This window comes from Glossina fuscipes, unplaced genomic scaffold, assembly GCF_014805625.2.
Source record: "Glossina fuscipes isolate IAEA_lab_2018 unplaced genomic scaffold, Yale_Gfus_2 61164, whole genome shotgun sequence".
Lineage (NCBI taxonomy): Eukaryota > Metazoa > Arthropoda > Insecta > Diptera > Glossinidae > Glossina > Glossina fuscipes.
The window spans coordinates 45,097-66,232 of record NW_024003395.1 but is presented as its reverse complement, the minus strand read 5'-3'; the positions used below and the strand labels follow the sequence as shown (position 1 = coordinate 66,232).

At 34.4% G+C, this 21,136-nt stretch overlaps 3 protein-coding genes across 6 annotated transcripts in view; 2 read left to right on the top strand and 1 right to left on the bottom strand.

The window, feature by feature from the left end:
• Window positions 1–491: 491 nt before the first annotated feature.
• On the top strand, window positions 492–1,828 carry LOC119643515 (chymotrypsin-1-like). The gene has a single exon (XM_038042877.1). It carries the CDS (start codon window positions 548–550, stop codon window positions 1,355–1,357), a length of 810 nt encoding a protein of 269 aa, XP_037898805.1. The 5' UTR covers window positions 492–547; the 3' UTR covers window positions 1,358–1,828.
• A 676-nt stretch (window positions 1,829–2,504) lies between these two features.
• On the top strand, window positions 2,505–4,595 carry LOC119643513 (chymotrypsin-1-like). The gene has a single exon (XM_038042875.1). It carries the CDS (start codon window positions 2,539–2,541, stop codon window positions 3,412–3,414), a length of 876 nt encoding a protein of 291 aa, XP_037898803.1. The 5' UTR covers window positions 2,505–2,538; the 3' UTR covers window positions 3,415–4,595.
• Window positions 4,596–4,701: 106 nt separating this feature from the next.
• The window catches only part of LOC119643512 (putative carbonic anhydrase 3), a 21,644-nt gene continuing 5,209 nt past the window's right edge, over window positions 4,702–21,136 (bottom strand). Inside the window, exons 2-7 of one of the 4 annotated variants that reach the window (XM_038042873.1) lie at window positions 12,044–12,118; window positions 11,544–11,705; window positions 10,026–10,483; window positions 7,419–9,957; window positions 6,238–6,642; window positions 5,867–5,991 (exon numbers count right to left, since the gene is read on the bottom strand). In XM_038042873.1, the coding sequence (XP_037898801.1) occupies window positions 9,754–9,957; window positions 10,026–10,483; window positions 11,544–11,705; window positions 12,044–12,118 (899 nt within the window). In that variant the 3' untranslated portion in view covers window positions 5,867–5,991; window positions 6,238–6,642; window positions 7,419–9,753. Of the gene's footprint in view, window positions 5,777–5,844; window positions 5,992–6,237; window positions 6,643–7,418; window positions 9,958–10,025; window positions 10,484–11,543; window positions 11,706–12,043; window positions 12,119–21,136 lie in introns of those variants that run through there. The other 3 variants (XM_038042874.1, XM_038042871.1, XM_038042872.1) reach the window with 3 other exon arrangements.

The window sequence follows — 21,136 nt, the reverse complement described above, 5'->3', positions numbered from 1 at the left end:
AGAAAAAAAGAAACCATTTCTTAAAACAACCAGTAAAGACTTGTTTATGCACCCGGTACATCTACCAATAAAGTCCACAGAATTCGTATTAATTTATGCCGATCGAATAAATGCTTTGGCACATTTTAGTTTTTATGGACTTATTGACAAGTTTAGATCGTATTCTTGAGTACCGATGTGTTGCCTTCTCTGCAAAAAAAAAGACTTCACAAGCACGCTATTTTTAAAAGTCCAAAGTTCGTTAAGTTTTTTTTTTTTTACTATATGAACCAGACATAAGGGAATGCCTTTGTTTGTGATATCTTATCGAATGTTATCAAATCAGAAGACGACAGTTTCAAGTTAATCTAATAAACCTCAAGGCATAATATTTAAAAATTTTCGTTGAATTCTAAACAAAAAATTATAATTCGTAGAACTATTTTGATTAAAAAACAGTACATACATAGAAATATATATATATATAGATAAACATTTTCATGTACAGAAAGTCATTAACAATAAGAACCTTGAAGCGAAGAGCAGCGTTATTGAAATAAAGGGGAAAATGTACTGCATTTCAACTACAATTGCAATTAGTTTAGTAAATTTGTTCGCTTTCGGTCAAGCTCGAATTATAAGCAATTTAGAAGCGTTGCAACCGAGAAAATCTCTTCCGGAATCTCGCGTTATTGGAGGCGTTGCAGTTAGCGAGGGCACAGCACCTTATCAAGTATCGATACAGAACGTATTCGGCGAACATGTATGCGGAGGCTCCATTATTGCGCCACAATGGATACTCACAGCGGGTCATTGCCTTGATTGGCCTAAAAAGTATCTGAAAATTGTCACTGGCACACTTAATTGGACACGACCAGGAGCTGAATATCTGGTGGATGAAGTTAAATTGCACTGTTTACATAACAAGCCGATGTATCACAATGACATTGCTCTCGTGCATCTAACTAAACCGATTGTATATAATAAGCACACTCAACCCATTAAATTGGCTAAGCGAAATTATCTGAACGATAAAGATAAACTTATTTTGACCGGTTGGGGTAGCGTTAAACCTTGGGGCAATTACTCTGATATTTTGCAGAGAGTTGAATTAAATTATTTAAATCATAAATTGTGTGCTGCCCATATACGTAACTCGGCGTGGTTAGGCAAAGGACATATATGCACTGATACCCGCCCGGGGAAGGGATCGTGCATTGGAGATTCTGGTGGCCCGTTGGTGGATGCCAGCCGTAAGCAGGTGGGAGTGGTTAATTTTGGTGAGCCTTGTGCTGTCGGTTATCCTGACGCATTTGCCAGTGTTCCTTTTTACTACACCTGGATACAAGCAGTAATGGCGGGTTCCAATATCTGCTAAGACTTCCTGCTCATTCGGTTGGACGTGTAAATAACTCAAGTACAAGGTTTTCCAATGGTGTCTAAACTAATATATGACATTATTTGTAATATAAACTTAAGCAGTAAACGATCAAATGAAATAACTGAGGGAATTTTGTTTAAAAGATCGCTTCTTACGATAAATTGGTTCCGGGAATTTTTGATAAAGCAATAAAAATGTGAAACTTTTCGTGATGGCCCGGGTTGTCGTAGGCATGTTGCTAAGTGAAAAGCTTGCTGCGTCATTTGCGATCAAAATGGAGCTTGCATTGCTTAAAAATTTACGATGACCAAGTCGACGCATGTTCATGATGAGCACGTCAGATCATATGCGTCCCGAAAAAGATTAATCCGCTTCCAAATTTATTTTGCACTGCAGAGCCAGCTTCTCGCGCCTTTTCCCTACTGATAGCTATTGTAATATTCACTCAATCCAATAAGCTAAGGGAATCCAGATAATACCCAATTCGCCCGTCGTACCTACTAACGTGAGAACAAAAAACAAATTGTAAAGATCCACTTATAGTCCTTTACTGCTTACACAACGCTTTCACTTAAAATGAATCAAAAACTTGATTTCATAGGAACACCTTTAGCTGAATTTAGCCAGTTTGACCCGACATTTTTCTCTGATTCCTTGTTTTCATTGCAACTGCTTTAGAGAGCGCTAAATTGCTTTATTAAATCTTCGTATTTTGCGTAAGTATTTAAATAAAAGACAACAAAGACAACTCTAAGAAGTTATCTCTTTCGATTTTTTGATCATGATCGGCAAACCGTCTCGTATAGAGCGCTCTTAAAGTTTGATTGGCACCATATTTTCAAAAACCCACATATAATGAAATTATCTTAAACTTATTGGTAATAAATGTAGACCTTAATTGAATTGTTAATGATTCGATAAGCTCGTTCACCGCAGGATCACTCACTTGCATTGGTAATAAGCTACAAAAAAAAAAAATAAATCAAAGGCAAGTGAGAGTTAGTGGTACTTAAAGTAACGCTTCGCATACAGAAACGTGATCGGCATTAACATGCTTTCTACATAATATTTAAGAAGTTTATTGCAGTGGTGTATATCTCCCTGCTGGGTGTAAAGCATATAAAAGTGTTAATCGTAAGGAAATAAGAATTTAGTTAACGTCTTGCTGCACATATAACATGTACAAGGGAAGAGAAATTACTTACGTGCGTTTACTTTTTAGTGTGTTATTATCGATGGCGGTAGCAAAGCCAATGGATAGCGATGTAATCTATCCGCCACAATTTACGTCCAATCGTATTGTCGGAGGTAGTGACGCCTCCGATGGTCTCGCGCCTTATCAAATCTCTATACAGACTTTAAAAAATCGTCACTTTTGCGGTGGCGCCATCATTGATAAAAGTTGGATTATTACTGCATCGCATTGTGTTGTTCGTCAAAAAGCCGAAAAAATTAAAATACTTACCGGTACTCAAGAACTTAAGAATTGTACGGGCCGTTACTATTTCGTTGATCGCATTATAAAGCACTGCAGTTACAATAATCCCGCTTATGCTAACGATATCGCTTTAATACATTTAAACGAAACCATAGAATTTAATGAACATACTCAACCTGTGGATTTGAATACCGCACCTTTGAAAGAGGGAGACGAACTAATATTAACAGGCTGGGGTACGCTGTCATTAGGCGGCGAAGTACCAAAGAAATTACAAACATTAAATGTGACATATGTACCGTTTGAAGAGTGCCGTGCTGCTCATAACGATAGTGCTTGGATAGATGTCGGCCATTTATGCACTTTCAATGAGAAGGGTAAGGGTGCTTGCCATGGCGACAGCGGCGGGCCTTTAGTTCATAATAACAAGCTGGTAGGATTAGTTAACTGGGGACGCCCTTGTGCCAAAGGCTATCCCGACGCTAATGCTAAGATTCATTTTTATTACGATTTCATTCGGACAATTACGAAGGGTTGCACCAGCAATAAAGTGCCGCAGACTACCGAGGAGCAAATGACGCATTTAAAAAAAGAGATAGAAATTATTCCTAAGTAATCACATAACTATCGCATTTGTGTGTCTAATAATTTTAAATTATTATAATTAATTAATTATAAGATGACATTAATTATTTATTTCATTATACCGCCGATTGCTGAGGAATAAAAATATGCACGATTTGTCGTTAGTGTTGTAATATCCGCCGACGCGCACCGAAGACATTATAAAGCGTAGTGCGTCTTTGCGCTTTGCTATCTGAAATTGTCCCGGTAACAAGAATTAGACTGAAGAAATAGATACTGGCATGTGACTAGCGTAATAAATTCGATTGGTGTCTAAAAATAAGTGACAGCCGTCTACGCAACATGTTCATAGCGGCGAACAAGTCTTGCACAACGTCTGGACGACATAAACGTAACAATAAAAATTCAATGCAAAATAAAATCCCAAGATTCTGACATCATCTAATCAAATTGATTTTTCCTTCTGCTTGCCTGCTGTCTTCAACACTTCATGCCCTACGAAAAATAAATTAAAAGATGAATCTTATATTTAAACTCTCGGCTCGTAGTGTCGAAAAGCTGAATTGAAATTGGACGTGATCTAGTTACAAAATACTTAAAAAACGCTAAGTTACAATTTATTCGTCGTTAGATAAACTTTCATTATTTCGCCTTCTCCAAATCACTTCTGTCAGGGTCGATGCTATTATTGTGTTGAGCGACTGCGCACTACCGATATTTTATTTTTGTTTTAATATCATCCTCAAGGAATATCTTCTACATGTGTAAAAAAGGGATGATCGTCAGAGAGAAAGAAGTAGTAACGAAAGGAGAGCAGCGTGGTCGGCTTCTGGCCGAGTGATAAATGTGGTCGATTTACGAACGAGCATTTATTGCAGCCGCGTCCAGCGGGTATACCGATCTGATAAAGGCACTTCTTTTTACCCCTAACCCACATATAAAATTTAATTGGAACTCTTATTGAAAAATGGTATCGATCTGCTAAAGTGGTGCGTGAAAGGCTCAATCTCATCTTAAGGCAAATGTAATTTTTCAACTTATCCTCTAATATGTTGTTTTTCGGGAATTATTTGCAATGAGTCGAAGGTTGCACCAAAGTCGATAGTTTCCTGCAGTTATTTGTTTCAACATCATTTCAACAACAAATTTTATTCTCTGCCTCACTTGCGATGAAAGGATATATCAAGTTTGTGTGAATTTAAGCAGCACCCAGAAGTAATTGGAATAGGCCTATCTTTTTAATTATACCGTTGGATTTAGAAACTGATTTCGAATCGGGCTTTTCTGTGGAGCGGCCATATTTTAAAAAGTCTTTGCATAGTGTTTCAACAGTAGAAAATATATTTATTTACCTTAAGATTAAGACTTAGTATTAAAATGCAACTAAAAATAATTTTTACACCAACTACTTATCTTCAATGGATTATGTATTTTCAAAGAGCTCGCGTTGATGGCGGCAAATAACCCTTATTCGTTGTTAAAAATGCTTTCACTACTTCGTCTTCCTCAAAATGATTCTTTTGTAATTGAGGCTGTTGTTGGGCAATTGCAATCTCTTGCGGCGCTGGATCGATATGTTGCAAATGATCGTCAATATCACTTGAATCGTGAACGTTAAGTGAATCGACAACAGAAGTGGTCGGTGCAACACCTTCATCAACAATGGTCGTGGAACCACCTAAACTATCGTATTGCGTTAAAATTTCTTTCTGGGCATTTGCCGCCTCTTCGTGCGTACGATATTTAATAAAGAACACCTCAGGCTTATTAATATGTCGCGGTGTATCCGCAATAGCGTCTTGAAGATCGGCAGCAGTTGTCTTCTTACTTAATACATAAACCACAGTCTTCTCTTCTTTAAGCCCCTTGACCAAATTGAGAGCAGTTGCTTTGCTAGTTTGCGATGGCGCTTTCACAAAGATAACATTGTAATGCTTGCGAGGCTGCTGAGCTAATTGAATTGCTTCTTGGTCGATATCTTCTTCTGTTTCCTCCGGAGCCGCGTGAATGAAAACAGTTTTAGTTATAAGCGGTTTTTTTGATTCGTGTACGTGGTGATAACGAGTCTGAGGTGCTTTTGCTATTACAGTTGGTTGATGGTTAAAATTAAAATGCGCGGAAATGTCTGACGGTATAGGATACTTTACAACAGCACCTGTGATCTCTTGGCTTGGGATTATAAATTTCTGTTGTTGAGTGGCGATCGGTGGCGAGTGATGAAAGTGTGAATTGTGAGGAAAGACTTGTATATAGTTTTTATACGTAGGCTGTTGCACTTCAGGCGGTGGTTGGTAAAACGTTGACGGTATTTCATTATAATTGTTATAATAACTGTACGGCGATCCGATTTCTGACGAAGATTTATTTATTGTAAGAGATGCGAACAAAATTGTCTGCAAGAAAAAAATCGATTTTATTATTTGCTTTTGATAAATTCTTCAAACAACATCTTAAATCCTACCATGAATATATTCATTTTCTGGTAGAGATTGTAACGTTTCCTTAGCTGCTTGATGAGCGTTCAATTCTGAACTGATAATCTAATCGTGCTGCAGTCGAACTTTTATTGCTAATCGAGATCATAACTCGTGTGAACGGAAACTCCTCCCTATAATTTGGAAATATTCAAATAACTCATATAATAATAAATGCCTCGCTTATGGACAACATCATTTGTTTAATATAATTATAATGATATGCGAAAAATTGATTCATCTTTCTATTGAAATGAATAATAAAAAATGCAGCTTTTATTTCGTATGTTTTCATCGTTATCATCGCATTACGAATATGATGATATTTTAAAAATAAATAAAAAAAAACAAATGCTTTGCAAAATGTAAACAAAGTATACTCTTTTTTATATATATCGACGGTATATCTCGACGATCTTGGTCTTCAGTCTTTGGTGTATCGACCACTATGGCAAATTTTACGATTCTTTTTACAACTTATATCCGATTTTTCTTCTACTTCCGAACAATTTTAATCCATATGCCTTTCTTCTGGACTTGCAAGAGTGGCTTATAAGCAAAATATGCAAAGATGCAGGTCATCAAAACATTATTTCCTTTCTTCCGATTCTTCGTAGTATTAAAAATCATTAAGTTTATTTATACCAAGTTAATAATAACCAACGCTCGTAATGTCCCCGTGATTGAATCCAAATTCCGATAAAAAGTTTGCATAAATTGCAGACGTTGTCTCTTTAACAACTGATAACATTGAAAAAAAAGTATGATAAATGTCCCCGCATGGCCTGAAAAAAAAGAAATTGGAATGCCACGAATTGTGTGAAAGAAAACAAATAATAGGAAGATTACCTTAGCCTCTCCTTAAAGTTATTTCTCATCATTAAAAAGTATATAGCACAGCTTTCTACTCTGACAGGTAAGTGACTTCATTTTTATGTCCCTTTACTAAAAGTCCAAGTCAAAAGTTCCCTTAGGATAAACAAAACACAATAGACCAACCAATAAAATGAAACGTATTCTACACTGACTTTTATCGGACGCGAATACATTTTAGAGATTTTGTTAGTTACGTAAAAGCAATACACGCCTTTAATGCTTTAAAAAGATATGACTTCCAACATCGTATGTCAGTTGGATATTTTCTGCATTTTATCATCGACCCTCTATCTTGCAATCAAATACAAAATGATATGTACTGTGACTTTTTGAGTGCTTAATTTTTTTTTGGACTATCTAATATAAGCCCGAAAGACAAGTGCAGACAACGTCTCCAGCTAATTTTTTCTACGATCACAATGATTAAGATAAATTGTAATGATCATGGCGCAGAGTTGTCTAAACCGCTTTTATATTTTAAAAGATAATAACCTATTCACACACATAGATGATTTTTCAAAAAATCGAACAAAAGTTGAAATGAACTCTTGATTAAAATAGGAATAGGAAAGTGAAAGTGAGAGCCAAAGAGAAAAGTAGGACGAGAAAGAGAGATTGTGTACGCGTTTTGATTTCAATACGTTCTTTGATATTTTTTAATATACTCGTGTGACCTTCTTCTTACCTTGTTTCAGGTGCAGAAATACCCTCGCAGATTAATCGTGAAGACCTTTTCGATGATCAGCTGATTTGAATTGTGGGTGACTTACGCCGTCAAGCCGAAAAAATTAAAATTAATGAATAATTCATTTAACTTGAAACTGCTTAGAATCATTTGGTGCTTGAAAGCTTTTTGTATGCAACAACAACTTGATTGAAAAGAAATTTAAGGAATGTTATATCACACGATGAGTTTTTCAAAAAGCAATCATTTGCGAACTTTAGAACAAGTCATTATATACATTTTCATTTATTTATATGTAAAGCTAGGTGCACAGCCGACGATACGATACGTACACGTGTATAAGTTCATAGATATCTTGATTAGCATATCATAACAAAAAAATGTTTTTATGTTCGCAAATGCTTGCTTAAAAAAGTAATCATTCGACCAAATATGTTAATTTATTTATGAATAAAAAGATAAAAAAAAACCATTGTCGCAAAAATCTGTGATTGCGTTGTTCACATATATTGAAAAATGTGTCAAAAATAGCTTACAAACGACTTGGATGGATTTACGTATGTATTACACGGTCAAGGTTAAATATTTGCTTTTCATATAAATCATGTATTTTATTTAGTCTTCTTTGAAATCAATGCGTGTGTTTGAGACGTTAATTAAATGTCATCTGCACACTAAGAAAAATGCCTTAGATTTCATCGCACAGTTCTCCCGTAGGCATGACAGTGAATCAATTGAAATTCTATTCAAACACATTTTTGCATGACATATATAAAGAATCGCATCTCACTGTAATTCGTACTTTGCGGTGTTTTTCCCTACTGTGATTATCGCTTAATGCAATAACTTCACAAAAAATAATCCCATCAAACTTAGTGATAAAATCGAAAATGTTTCCTTAATTTTTTAATTTTTATCCTTTTAACGTATTGTACTTCAGTGTGACAAAAACACACATAAGTTTATATCATGTGATGAAGTGATTTTCAAGAGAATAACTTTTTCCCCCTTTTCAGCATGTCAGTCAATAATTTGCGAGACTAAGAAAAACGCGTACTTTCTGCAACGTTTGCTTCAAGAGGAATTGATCCAATTAGTTCAACGTTTCTGTGATATTTTTCTAATTTCTTATAGAACGATTTATCTGGACTCTAAGTTTCCGCAGTAGTCTCATCATTTGATATAACTCTTTCCCTCTGCAGCAAAAATATTTCAATTTATACAATTTTCAGGCAATTTTACTACTTTAACTGTTATTGTTTCATTGCTCCCTATTTGGAAAGGAAGGTTTCTCATACACAAGCAAAGCAATGATTACGCAGCATCTTGATATCTTTCGGATGTCGGCTGCCTCTTGCAACTTCACTTGTCGGTTTCTCTCTGGACGTCCATTACGTTCAACAGGTCTCTTCTAAGATCAGCGCGTCATCAATAAATTCTTCTTTTCGTCCGAGAAATGTTGCCAAAACACCTTTGAAAGCACTTTTTAGCTTGAAAAATATATTCTCCTCCCGAAAATCTGTATATTAGGACGGCACATAAAATTCCCATTTCGCATTGCTTTGAAAATAGCAAAAGCAAGTTGACTAAACCTGTTGTCATATGTGGCGAAATGATCGAAATGGCATAACATTTTCATAAGCCACTTGACATTTGGCATTGGCATTTTCTAAAATCGATCGTCATGTAATGCATGCATCATGTATCAGTCCCGGGAAATCATTGACCGAGGTATCATATCAGATTAAATGAGGCGACAGATAAACTCACTGTGACGGCAACATTAGGTATAAAATCATCTTAGAACCAAAGAATCAAACATAATTGAATGTCTTTGAGTAATAATTACTCTGAAAGAACTCTTCCAGTTCATTAAGAAAAATAAACTTGACTGGCATGCCAATGAAGGTCAACAACATTTTTATCATAAACAAAATTCTTTGTAAACTCTGCAAAAAATTTAAAAAGAAAGTTTGTTTTCGAATTCTTGGCACATCCCTAAAATCTTGTTTAACAATTTTTTAAATTTTGCTTTTTATTAAAAAAAATTTGTTTTTTGGGTCCAGCCGGAGCCGGTTGACACATAAAATATCTTTCTAAATCTTTATAATATAATCAGTTATATGGTAAATTTGACTAGTTTTAGCGAAAAGTCTCATTGAAAAAAGACACACACAACTTAGTATCATTAGCTTAAATTACACGTAACTATCTCTCCGACAATAGAGTAATAATTCCCGAAATATACTCGAATGGTCACGCCGTAGCAAATGTCTTTGGTATTTTCGAGCAGAAATCACTACAAAAAAAAAGTTTCTTGGCAAAATGGCGCTGTTTATAAAAATAATTTCACAATTAAAACGAAAAGAATCACATTAACTGCGGTGCAGTGAAGACGACTGGAGGAATTATCACTTAAGTCATCGGTTTTTCTATTTGCGACAATAATTAAAGCGCGATCGTTGAGATTTTGAACAAAACGAAAATTGTTATTTAAAGTTCTTCCCGATTCAAATTCCACAGCCTTGAATGCTTCAATCTGTAATCAAACAAAACGTAAGAATACAGATTAAAAGCTGAAAGAACTTCTCACTTATTTATTTTTACCTGATCTATGGTTATGGGATATGTTTCAGCCATTACGAGCCAAGTAACCACTTCGGAGCAGCTTGGAGTTGTCAATGATCCATTATATGTCAAATAGTTGTCCATCTCTGGGAGCAGATCGTCAACTTCAAAAACAACATTAACACGAATCGGCTTCTTGATGTGTTCATATTTATTAACTTTAGGTAAATATTCCAAAATTTCATCGATGGCTTCATTACGCTGTAAAGAAGCATGAAAGAGAATCGCTAAAACAGCTATACCGTCTTTTTGCTGAGCAGCTGCAGTTATATTTTCATAATTTGCATTGCGATGAACCAAATGTGCCTCAAATGGATAGCGCACGCTATCGATGGTATGTTCGGACCACCAATGAAAATGAATTTGTTCCAATATGTAATCACTAGCCAAAGGGCCACCTTTTAGTCTTAGATCAATGCCAAAATTGGAAATTTGTACTATAAATGAAAAACGTTACTTAAAAATAGTATAAACCAATCTTGACTACTCGCTAGCACCAGAAAATGTATGAAAGAATAGGACCACGGCGGCCTCTTATGCTTTAAATAGACTTACGTATCGGAAGTTGCGAATAACGAGAAGGAGAGACAGAACTGAGACACATTTTCTTGTTTGGCCATTCTAAAGCATGGCTTCTGTCCGTCTATCCGTCTTATTTCCCTGCGTTCAACTTCCAAGCCGCTATTGTCACGATCGATCCACTTTTTGCATCGATCTAAGCTTGTCTGTTCGTCTGTCTGTCTGTCTGCCTGCTCTATTTTCTTGTGTTTAAGCTACAAGCCGTAATTTTTGAGACATTTTGATGAAATTCGGTACAGAGACGAACGGTATTCAAAATATTTCAGTCCGGAGCACTTTTTCGATCACTTTTTATATAAAATCTTATTTTGAAAAGCCTTTATACAAAAACTTCATACGTATAATGTTGAAGCGGTATAGGATATTAAATGAGTTGCATTCCAAAATACAAAAAAACAACTTGCACAACATTAACATAAACAGCTGCTACAAATTGTTTTACTCGTTCGGTGCATCGTTTCTCATCCTATTGCCTTCTTTGCAATATCGGGTCGTAGGTATTCCTCAATACGATTTTCTTGGTAGTTTTTTTAACAAAATGTATCCTGAACATTTTTTTAGCCTATCCACTTTTCCCGCTTTCCATTATGTTAACTAACAAATCTTTTTCAAACATGTTTTGTGTGGAACTAAGCTAAAGGAATATAACTGAAGTTTGACTTTTTGTCTCACTGCAAAAGACGAAAGCGTTGACATAAACAACTGCAGAAGGATGCAGTGAACGAATTAATGAACGAGCGAGAGAACGAAGAAGTTCAAGGTAGATTAAGGAATAAATAATATTTTCTATAGAACGACTTTAGAACGTATTTCTGACTGTTACGAATGGAATAATGAAACCTTCATTAATATGAATAATATGCCAGTAATAATTTACTGGCATATTCTTTAGTTAGCAATAAAATCTTGACATCTTACCTGAATGGCCATTATTTACCAAAGTCACTGCATTTATCGTTTCACCATAATTTATGCCTTGCAAAGGAACTTCATAAATACCCTTCACCGCCCGTCGGAGGCTTAAATTAATAGGGCTCTGAAGTTTACCGGTGTCGCAGAGACCACCCCAGTTTGGGAATTCTTTAAATAAAAACAAATAGAATCACACAAATTAAATGAATTTTGCACAAAGAATTGATAGAACTATTATACTCAAAACACTTTCCTACATACGTATACTTTCGCACTTTTATATGTCACTTGTTGTTTATATTGCAAAATTATAGCAATTTTATAATTTAACTCGCACTCAACTTTTTTTGTTTTAAAAAAAAAAAAAAAAAAAAAAAAAACGAACTGTCATGTGTTGGTTAGGCATATAAACGCACAGTGTTTTCAGTTGTTAAAAAAAAGAGAATAAGCTCTAAAGTTATACCTTAAGAAAATCAAATTTTCAACGAACCGTTTAACTAAAATACCTTGATTCGTATTTAAGTCTGGATAACCCCAATGAACGCCATCCGCTTTACTTAAGTCGACCAAGGAAAGAAAAGCTGAAAGTAATCAGGAAACAATGACAGCATATATTAGCAATCGGTTGGTAATCTTATTCATTTTCTGTTTACTTAATTTGACGTATGCTAAGACCTTTTAGGTCAAATCACAGTAGGGAGAACTTATATCCGCCTTAACACGAGAACTACCGCTTGGGGCGGTATGATCCTTTTGAACTTTTGATTTTAAAACTAGTAAGAAAGTTAAATTTGGTCGGCACAGAATCTTTTATACCCATTTTTATACTCTATAATGTGGAGAGGGCGCAGCTTTTTTTTATTTATCTATTTTCAAAATAAAAGTCTTTGGCATGTGGGCGTTCCACGTGTGTCCTTTGAAAAGTTTACCTCTTTCTTCATTTTCGCTAACGGAAGAATGCTTACTGCAAACACTACAAAGTTGCGCAAACAGACAGACGGACAGACGGATAGACGAACAGGCGGGTAAGTTTAGGTGTATTCCAGATTTGAAACTGGCCAAGAATTTGTATACTTCATGGGTTTTTTTCAAACTTGTTTCTGCGCTTTATGAATTGAAAAAGCAAATTTCGATTCACTATAATATTGGGTAGGCGTGGTGAATTTTTTCAATTTTTATGCTAGAATGCTACAGCATCGCCCATAGAATATGTTTTAAAATTTTTATACATTTATTTGCTTCAGTTTATGAGTAATGAGCGAGAAATCAATTGTTCATTCCTTTTAAAAAAACAACGGTGTTCTCAGTTTACGTGATGCTGTGGGCGTGCCCCTCGACCGATTTGGACCATTTTCAATACCAATCTGCGTCCAAGAATTTCCAATGTTTCTGCAAATTTTAGTTCGATAGTTTTTTTTTTTGCGGTCAGAAGAATGTTTGCAACAAACATTACAATGATGGACAGACGGACAAACGAGCGTGCTTAAATCGATTTAGAATTTGTTGCTGATCCACAATATATGTACTTTGTGAGATCTCCGATGCTTCCTTCTGGGCGTTCCCAACTGTTTGACATGTATCCCCAATCCTTCGATGGTGGGTATAAAAAATACCTATAAAGCATTTAAGGATCCAATAGTTTTTGATGATTGCACACTTCGTATGCACACATATCTGCCCAAATTGTATTCGAATTTTACATTAGTAATGCAAAATACATAGATTTGAAATCTCAAGGGCGCCCTGACTGCACACAAGATTGTTTACGGTGATATAAAATAACACATGAGTTAAAATTTATCCTATAAGGTTCGCATGTAAATAAATTCAAAGTCAGCACAATAATTATAGTGCATTGATTAAGATAGAGTTTAAATATTTCAATAGGTCCAAACACTTTGCTTAACAAATTACTGACTGACGGGCGTTGAATGATAACGATAGTAAGGATGATATAATGTCTGTGTACAAGGCAGAAAATACGGTAGCATTTTTTACTTAATTAATTGTTTCCGTAGTCTGTATATAATTAAAATTCTTGCTTTTATGCAATGAAACGAAAGAGACATGAAGTGAAAGTGAATTGTGTGTGGGTGATTGAACGAAGACAAGGGTATATGCAGTGATAACCACCAGTTCGCTTATACATGCAATAGCGTTATCTATTTAAACTTTGAACAAAGAGTTCTTTAATAATTATTATTTACTTAGTTTACAATTTAAAATGGATGAAAATTGTGAATGGAAATTTTTCATTCCCATCGGCAGCTTGCCAGGATGTAAGCAAAGATATGACATCTTGTATTGTCGTATTGTGTAATGTAAATAAAACTAATATATATGTATGATACTCTTATCATTTCAGTATGCAATTGTCAACATCACACACATTCACAACAATTAACTGGTAAGGCAATTATATGCTCTTGTATCGATCTCATCAATCTTTAAAAACAACAAGTTAAAATAAAAATTTTATACGATTTTATTCATTTTTATTTAAGTACTGCAGAATCATTAGGATCGGGTGGGAAATATTTATCGTTATATGTTATATGAGCAGAAATTCAATTTTTCGCTTTTAAAAACAGACTTGCGACTTATAGGTTGAAAACAAGAAAACAAGACAGGCGGAGAGACGAGCTAAAAAAGAAAAAAAACTTTTGGCAAAACTTGCTCTTACAAAACTTGCTCTGAACGAAAGAACAGTCGAACACGATCAGAAAGATTCCTTCTGTTATTCTTATAAAATATTTATGCAGCTTATGGGATCTGCAACGTGTATATGTCTTCCTTGGAGGCGAACATGCCTTCTATAATTCATGTAGGCGGATAGGCCACTTAACGTGTCGCAGTTGGCGAAATTGTGACTTAAGCGTGCGTGTATGTTTAAAAGTAGTCATATACCAATATGAATAAGACGAACGCTTAAAACCTGTTAGGTCAGAAAAGCAAAGTGTAGATTGAGCGAATTTTGATTTAGGAATCGGAAAATTGGTTTCGATTGAGATACGACGAGCAAGACAAGTTTAATCACTTCATTGTACTGAAATTTCCAAGCACTCTCATAAAGACTTCAAACAAGTTTCGTGGCCATACATGTCGTCTTACGTAAGTTCATAGTTGGCTTTATGTTCTAGCTGCCCTTATCATCTTTATATGAGGGCAAGAGAACTATTAATATGTGGGCAACATGTCCAAAGACTTATGTAGGGGGCAAACTAGCTCCTTTTGGTTTCTTCCCTTTTTTAATAATACGAATAGCACTTAGTAGGCAGTAAGTTATGGTTAACTAAACGAATTGAACTACTGCCTTAAGTTCACATGACCTGTGATTTGTAGGCGTTACAAATGCAACGATGAAACATATGTAATATCGCCATTAGAGAGTGGTTTTAATAAAGTGCAGTTCCCATTAAATTTATATTTAAATGAAGCCGACAGCACAACGATTCTGCCTTAGAAACGACATTCGCTTGACGTTGAATGAATTTTGTACTAATAGTAGTATGCATTATTCGTTGGCCACCTTTTTTGCTTCGAGAATACGAAAAATGTACAATTTAGTGACAAAAAAAATCTTAAGTCACCGTTATGAAAATTTTCTTTGCTTTCCAACCAAAAAGAGTAGTAAATATTTAAGGAGCGGTATTACTAATAAAATCTCGACAAAAAGAAGAAAAAGCAAACTTAGTGTCAAAGGAGTTCCACAATGTGCGTCTTTCCGTCCGTAAAGGGCTCAAGTACTCCTCACTTTAAAAAGTTTTAAATAAACTGATGAAAGTAAGTAATCTTTCCTTTCCACTTAGATCCATATTGGGAATTTAAAAATGCCTATGATACGACCAAGATAATTAAGACCGTAAAACAATTCAAAATGAATAATTGGATTTTCAATATATTTTATCAAATAGTGTATGGATTACAAAAGTTCTTAAGCTGAAATTCTAATTAAACGATTATTAAAGGCAAGCAAGGGAATCAGATTACGCTCCCTTCCTTTGTGAAGAAAGCCTAAAATATCAGGTATACACAATTTTATTTAAAACGTTTATATAACCTTTTCTAAATCATTTTCATGAACCTCCCACGAACTTACGTCAATTCTCAAGTGATTGATTTCAAATTTAAACTTTAGCTTCCCCCCCCTCCCCCTCATCTACACCTCTTATCTAAACAATACACCTACTTTGGTAATGCTAGTCCATCATATGATTTTAATGTCAATGACAAAAAACGGCCACGATGATCGAAAAAGCCCAAAACCGCAGACTTATTGCCAGACTTATTAGACGAAACTCAAACTTTCAAAAAAGTTTCGAACAGCTTAGCAATGGACGAATCGCTTATTTCCATACGTTCACATGCGACGGGAACAAGCCAAAAGGAGGAAAAACGACTACCTCGCCAACTAATCAAAAATGCCATTTTTTCCACTTGTTTGAAGAGTTGCCCAGGGAATGGGAACTTCTGCCACCCCCGGCGCTCTCATCAGAGATCGCGCGTTCTGATTACCACTTCTTCAGATGGATGTAACATGGCTTGCCTAGCAAGCGGATGCGCAAAGTTGAAGAAGTGCGAACATGGGTCGATGATTGCATCACTGCCAAACCAATATAAGTTGTTTCGGCATGATATCGCCATGTTGCTAGAGATTTGGCAAAATGTCGTAGAAAATGTTTGAAAATATTTTGGTCAATGTGCATTGCACCAATTTTTCGAAATAAATGACTTTTTCTAATGAAAGAACTACCAATATTAACGCAAACACATAATATTATATATTGGTATAGAGTATTGATTGAAACCCAAAGCATAAATAGCTTTCACACTTTTTTTCTATCATCTTCATATAAATATGTTGGATTTCCAATGTGGAAATAAAATCAAAAATACACTCAACTTTTTTTGTGGAAATGCCCATAAGTAGTAAATAAATTATAAACATATCTTTTTTGTAATTATGTTTTGACATAAGCATTAATTATATATTTTACGTAAATTCGCTCATCCGTCCATACGTCCATTCGTTTATTTAAGTAGAAAAGTGTTGAAAGTTGCTTGGCAGTCAGTTAAAATGAATTATTTGTATGATCATCACTTAAAGTGATAATAAGCACAACAATTAGTAAATATACGTAGTGGATATATTTAGCATTGTACGTAAAGGCGTACACGTATAACATGCATTTGGGAATGTGAATATGCAAATATACGTGTGAATAAAATTTCCACAAATTATTGAATATTATAAAATATTAACTTTTGTTCCTCTTCTTTTTTTTTTTTTTGCAAAGTAACACAAAAATGTCAGATTTACTGAAATTTTTCGTTAGTGACGGGATAAAATTAAGTGGTGTTTAGGTGATAAAGTAAAATACAAAAATTTAATATGTTTTAAATGGGTTTAAATCGAATCGTTTAGCACGCAACACTTGTTGATAGTTTGTTTATCTAATAAGTACATAATGAACACGCTACCACTCAAAAAATACATCCGATGAGTAGGAAATGAAGGCACGTTATAAAGATACCACTACACGATCAAGTTCTGATTGAAACGTCTGCAGCTGGTTTCATTTGCGATCGTATGTAAGTCTTCTTATAAGATCGGATACCTAAAGATTAACCTCATCTTATAAACATCTAAGCCAACGGCAGGAATTTATCTCGCTTAACGTGACATCAACCGTAGAGACCACGTAATGGTAAATAAATTAGTTGACATAAAAACATATTAAAGGAAGGACTCACTAATTAATGATGATTGATAGTTTCTTTCGTCGAAATTAAATTGGCATGTGGCAAACTTAATTTATTAGAGGAAATTTCCATTTTGGGCAGGACATATCAAGTGTGAGAAAGATGGACAGACATGATAAAATCGATTCCCTTATTAATATGAAATACACCACATTTGTCGGTCTTATGCAATTCGTTCATGTTCCTATGTCCCATGTTCCTGCGTTCTATCCGTAGTCTAGCATACCTTCTTCGCCGGGTATAAAATCAAAAGCAATAGTGAAACAAATAAAAGACCAGGAATTTCTGGCTTTATGCCCAAATCAAAGCGTAAAAAATAAAAAGCAATCAGAACATGCAACCACTTCAAATTGTTGAATATCATAAATAAAAGGAAATAAGAATTTAAAAAAAGAAAAAAGATAAAATAAACTACAATTTTTATTATTGTATTTATTATATTCATACAGAAACAAATGTTTGAAATAAATTATGTAATAAAAAAAATCTTTTGAGATTTTCTTTGAGAATTTTGCATGAAATAATGAATGCAATTGCATTCCTTATGTTCTACACCATCTGGGTTAATTGATCTTTTACTAAACTTACACAAATGCGAGCTAGACATGGACCAATCTTATCGATTTATGTATATCTGCCACTCCGTTCCTCCGATGTCTACATATCTATTTTTATATTTAATCCACAGGCAGCAATATATGCAATTCAAAATGGATTGGATCGAACCAGTTTTACAAAATTTCATCATATGAAGCCTTGCTTTAAACTAACTAAAAGACAACAAGTATCGATCAATGCCACTTTTGGCACTTTGGTTCGATGTGTAGTCCGTATTTAGTAAAGTTACTTGCTACTTGCTTAGAAAGAAGGATTAGAGACCCCACAAAGCATATATATTCTTCATCAGCATCAAATTCTAAATGGATTTGTGGATTCGATCTGCCTGTCTACCGTCAGTCTAATCTTGTTATCAGAGAAGATTTCTTGTAAGAACTCACTTGTCTACAAGTGAGAAAGTTGAAAAAATAATCCCACTGAATTCAAATCCTCCTTATACTCTGTAAAAAAACCCATAGACTTTGTATGGAATCAAGGTTTAATTTTTGAGAGATGAAGAATTCTATTGGGCGAAGTGAGGTAAAGTATTCATTTACGAACTTTGATCATTGCTCATACTATTACGGGAGTGTATGTATAATACAGAAAGCAGTGTCTATCACTACTTGTTTCCTTTCCTTATTAATTGGGCGAATTTATCTTGTAAGACGTTTATGATATTTCCTATATTCCCGCAATCAACGGCTAATAGTATCTGCTTCAGAGCAAATAAATCATAAATACAGAGTTGATGCTACTGAACTGACCCATGAGGGAAATTTTCACGTCTAATGCAATAAAATATATAAACGTAACACAACGTTTTTAAGTCTACCAACGTTATGTTGCATATTCTAAATTACGTTATGCTGAGACTCTACTTTTTCGTTAAGAGCCTCAAAAAACTCATTCGTTGCTTCAGCATGAAGTTTATATCCTACCTAAAACATGAAGAAATTAGTGGCTAGCCTTGCCGTTTTTTTCCTAAGTATTTAATTCTCAACAACAACAATTTAGTCCGTACGAATTGTGGAGTGCGAAAGAAGATCGGAAGTCAAGCAGGCCAATTGAGTTAATCGAACGTTGGTAGGACATTATAGGTTTCAACTCCAACGAAGACTTAGAATCAGCTGAACTGCAGCATCACCTTTAGAAATAACCACGGATGTACGCTTGCAAATTCCTATTTGATATCGTTGCAAATATTTTGTCATAATGTGTGCTACGAAAAGAGAGGAAAGTGGGTAATGATATTCTTAAACCGTTATCCAAAGAATCTACTGAAGTGTAAGAATAATCAGAAAGTCGTAACTAAATTTTATGGTCTGATTTGTTAGTAAACAAATATAGGTTTTGGACGACCTTTTGAATCTAAATCGAATTATTTTCTGCGTAGCTTTGTTTTTCTCGAAAATTAAAACGAGAGTTCGAACTTTTCGAATATATTTTTAGTTTGTGTACCCCGCGATGCCTGCTTGTTATTTGATAATTAAAAACTTACCAATTTCATAGTGTGCTTGACAGTCTTAAAAAGTAAAACGTCTATTAGAAACTATTGTTAAAAAAGAAAAGAGATATAGAAAGTCAAATAAACTTAGGTCGTTGCAATAGAAAGTCTAGATAACATTCAACATTCTCTTTTCATTTCAATGGAATTATTATTAATTCTACGAGGGATACGATAAGCTTAGTATCATCGTTCAGGCAAAATATAAAACACTTGCTGCAACGCAGGCATATCGTATCTAACAAATGATATGAAGTGTATTATTTTCAAATCTCATACATATATATATATATATATATGCATATATATCTAAATATACATATATATGTAGTAATAGGCTTACTGAGGTAATTTGTATTAATTGAATTAACACAGATTTATCGAATTATTTATAAAATTATGTTGTTTTTTTTTTTTTTTTTTGTTTTGCACTTTCACCGTTCGCCGCCTTTGACTTTTAATTGTAACAGAAAGAAAAGAAAGTCTATAAAAAATTATTAAGCTTGATAATTGATGTATTATATATTTGTTAATGTATGAATTGAATATGAAAAGAATGAATGAATGAATGAAATGAGTAAATGGTTTGCAACTGCTTAGCTCTTCAATGCTTTTCATTTCACTTTACTTCACTATTTGCTGTGTAGAACAGTTTATTGGCTTGGAGAAATGTGATCTAGTGATGTCCCCTATACAAATACAACACGGTGACCGCCAGAAAGATATATGAAAGGAGAAAGAGATACGAAGATGGTATGGCTTCAGGCTAGTGAGCGTGCGTCCAAATCAGTATGTGGTATGCCTTTAACGACTGAGGATTCGCTATAGCTACGATCAAAGCAAAACTCTACCCCTCACTTCGATTTGTACTCGCCAATACTGACTGAATCGATTAGATTTAAATTTTTCAAACAATTTAAATATTCTTTATTAGGGAAATGCATAAATAATTGTTTGTTAATACGAGTTTTCTTTTCGCACCTTTCCAAGTTTCCTTCTCTCTTGATAAGGTTAAGGTATACAAAGGTATTTTTAGAATAGAAACGACGCAAACAATGCAAACACTTATTCGTCGCAAACATCACTCATTAATCATGCACAACATTGAAGAGTCAATAGTAAGTGGCCATTAAAATGTCACGGTTAATGAACTGAATAAATTATTGATAAGAGAAACAATAATCAGTAGTAGTTCGTTTGACAATGTAATACCGAACGTGTAAACAATCAAACTTCAACTGTGACAAATTGATTTAAAAACTAATACCAATAGCGACTAATATTAGGAAAAAAAAAAACAACAACAACCCCTCGACGTACTTTTCGTCTCAAATCATAATTTTAATGAGCACATCTTTCAAATAAAATTTTAAAATATAAACCGAAGGTGTTAAAATAAAGAAATAATTTTTTTAATTTTCACTTTAACCCATAGTACCGAATGTATTACGTATAGTATAGTAGTGTAATGTTTTTGCGTTAATTAGCCTCAAATGATTCATTGAAGTGAATGAGCGTTGATCATCTGAAAGCTCAATATATTTTCAACCGGTTACTATCATGTTTCAAATTTCACACTTACCTTAGCGCGAACAATAAACAATTCAAACTAATATCTGTAGTTATGCTTAATAAATTTTAATAAAACTTAAATATTAATTCAAGATAATCGGTTGCGATGAATATTTGTGCTAAATCTGTTTCGGCATCACGCTTGTAAACGTCCAATGGG